This window comes from Juglans regia, chromosome 1 (assembly GCF_001411555.2).
Source record: "Juglans regia cultivar Chandler chromosome 1, Walnut 2.0, whole genome shotgun sequence".
Taxonomy (NCBI): domain Eukaryota; kingdom Viridiplantae; phylum Streptophyta; class Magnoliopsida; order Fagales; family Juglandaceae; genus Juglans; species Juglans regia.
This window is the reverse complement of record NC_049901.1, coordinates 27716145-27718991: the sequence shown is the minus strand read 5'-3', so window position 1 is coordinate 27718991 and position 2847 is coordinate 27716145. Positions and strand designations below refer to the sequence as shown.

At 42.1% G+C, this 2847-nt stretch overlaps 1 protein-coding gene across 1 annotated transcript; it reads right to left on the bottom strand.

Annotated features, from left to right (window-relative positions):
- Positions 1-221: 221 nt before the first annotated feature.
- Positions 222-1710, bottom strand: LOC118348584. The gene is made up of 2 exons (XM_035690590.1): positions 400-1710; positions 222-239 (listed from the first exon to the last, which is right to left on the bottom strand). Exons 1-2 carry the CDS (start codon positions 1708-1710, stop codon positions 222-224), a joined length of 1329 nt encoding a protein of 442 aa, XP_035546483.1.
- Between the last annotated feature and the right edge of the window lie 1137 nt (positions 1711-2847).

Genomic DNA, 2847 nt, shown 5'->3' with positions numbered 1-2847 from the left:
CAACAATAACAGAAATATATTGCATACCCAACTTTTCAACTTGCACCTTATACATACTATCCCACAAAAGCCAAATTTTCCCCCCTTCCACCTCATTAGAAATAACCATATCAAAATTTAGACTTCGAGCCACTTTGCGAGCACCCTCTAAATTTTGAAACGGTTCTAGAAGAGCAACAATTTTCGGTTTATATCTTCTCACCAACGCCTTTAGCCTAGTTCTAGATGTTCCCACCCCTCTAAGATTCCAAACCAAAATAGAATCAATCATTTAGCAATTTTATTTCGGGCAAGAACCCGAGAAGAACTACGCATTTTAATAAACTTTTTTTTATTATACCTTTTCTTACCATCATTCAGCTCAGATTCAGTAAAATAGTCTTTAGTTTGTGAAAAAACCTCTGGATGCTGTTCCGGTTCTGGTTCAGAAGAACAATTCTCTTCCAACATGGTTTCTTCATCAACTTCTTCATTAACGTCCTCAGCACTATCCGCCTCCCCCACTGGTTGCATCTGCTCCATTGTCATTCCATTATTATCCGCACGGAAACTCTGATTTACATCCATATTAGACATCACATAATCAGCATCCGTGACCATCCCTGCACCATCTGCGACCCCAACGTGTAGCATTAGATCTGTTGCATCCTCTGTTCCAACATAAGACTTCAACTGCACCCCGTTAGTGATCACCGTATGATTTTCTTCTCCAATCTGCTCCAGTTTTTCCTTATCCTCAGAATCCACCTGCACCAATTGGTCTGCCACCTGCATTGGCAACACTTCCTTCTCGGCATCCAATTGCACCTGACCTATACCTACTGCTTCCGTCTCCTTTTCCACCACCACATCCTCTGTTTCTTTATCTTCAAGAACCAGCAAAGGAGTTTCAACCTTATCTTCATTCGGAGCTACCTCTTGATCATCCAACAAACCTTTCGTACTCTCTTTTCTCCCCCCTTTCTTACCAGCTTTTCCGGGATTACAAGTTCGAACATCATGACCCTGCATCTTGCATGACGAACAAAAAGCCGGAAGTGTTTCATACACTATTTCTTGCTTTCGGCTAGAGGAAACTCCAGGCACTCCAATCCAGAAATGCGACAAAGGAGGTTTTGCAGCATCCACTTCCACACAAAGCCGTGCTCCATCCGTTCTAGTAGCGCACCTCGTCGGATTATCACGTCTAATGAACGTTCCAATCGGTGCCATCAACATCTTCAAGAAGGATTCTTGATAAAAGTTTGGAGGAAGCCCCGGCAAAGAAATCCACACCGGAACCCTTGAGGGTTCGGCATCCTCATTGAACTCAGGAGACCATCTAAAGACACGGTAGAATATCCCATTTATTTCACAAACCTCCCGTGATAATGCTTTGGTAAAATCCACATCATTAGACATACGAACAAACACATTTCGCGGTCTCCTCATAGCAGAAACTACTGGAGTGGCTGTAAGTCCCCATCGATTGTGAATGAAAGCCCTCACCGTATCCAATGACGGACGATTCTTCAAGAACTTGAGAACAACAGAATATCGGAAAGGTTCCGCTGATCTTGCTATTTCTTCTTTGGTAAACTGAAAATAAACCTCACCATCCAGCACCTTTGGAATCCTGGGTGCAAGAACCATCTCCGGAATAGGTTGAGGGACTGCACTCACCAGATCGGCAAAGGAAGGCCGACCGGTGCCACCCTCTCCAGCTGCCATGCAGCCTCACGTACCCTTGCACCTTTTCAGATAAAACTCAAGAAGAGTTCTCAAGAAGGCCTCAGCAGTTCTTGGAGCATTTCCGGAAATCAGGACTGAACTGAGATTATGCCACTTAAGCAAAACTTTGTTTCATCTGCTCAACCAAATTGTGTCAGACCAAAGAGGTTTTCAATCCTAGTGAAACCCTAAATGGTGGGAATCCAATTGAAAGCCCTAAAGCTTTGTTGAAGTCGAAACCCTAAACGGTTTTCCCAAAACCCTAAAGTTGGCCTCTAAACCCTTTCTAATCCGATTTCTAGCATTGTGTTTAATCACTTGATTAAATCACTTCCACATGCTATTAATCCTTCAAATTTGTGTTAGAACATCATTATCCAACCTTGTTAACCATGAAAAATTGATTGGGCCAAGTGATATTGGATTTGGGCTTGATAGCAACCCAAACCCTCTTTAAACCCCAAAATTTAGGCCCATTCGATTTAGGCCCTTTAAGGCCCACGAATTTGGTCACCATAGGATTGCTTCATGGCTAAGTTTTGTACCCCCACTTGGCTGGCCATATCTTTACAAGAAGGGCCTAGAAGGTTCTTGAAAGACAAAGCTAAAGGGCCACCTCACTCTTTCACTCTCACACTCCACCTTGAGAAAAGATCTTGGTCTGACTTTTATGAGAAGAAAAGGCCAACACTCAACCATTCCTTCAGTTCTATCACTTTACATAGCTTGTGTAAGAAGCTCTCCAGTCCAATTCCCACAAAAAGCAACTCTCCTTTACACTTTTCCTTCATAGAACACAAAAGACACTCTCGGACAGTTTTTCGTACCTCTATTGAACGCCTGTTTTGAAGCTTTTGTAAGTGTTTTCTCGTAACTCTTCCTTCATTAAAGTTCTTTCTTTTGGAGTCTAGTTTACGTGGATACCTTATTCGTTCCATTTTGAGATGGTCAAAAGTTGTTTAGACCCCAGAAAGGTCATTCTGGGCCATAAACTGGAGAGTGTGTTATATTTTGCAGTTTTTGACCAAGCTAATGAATAGATCTTGGTCCGAAATTTTTATGGAGTACTGTTAACATGTGTATATGATTATTGGTTGAGGATTTGTTGCATGATTAAAAGTTTTGGTGAAATATTTT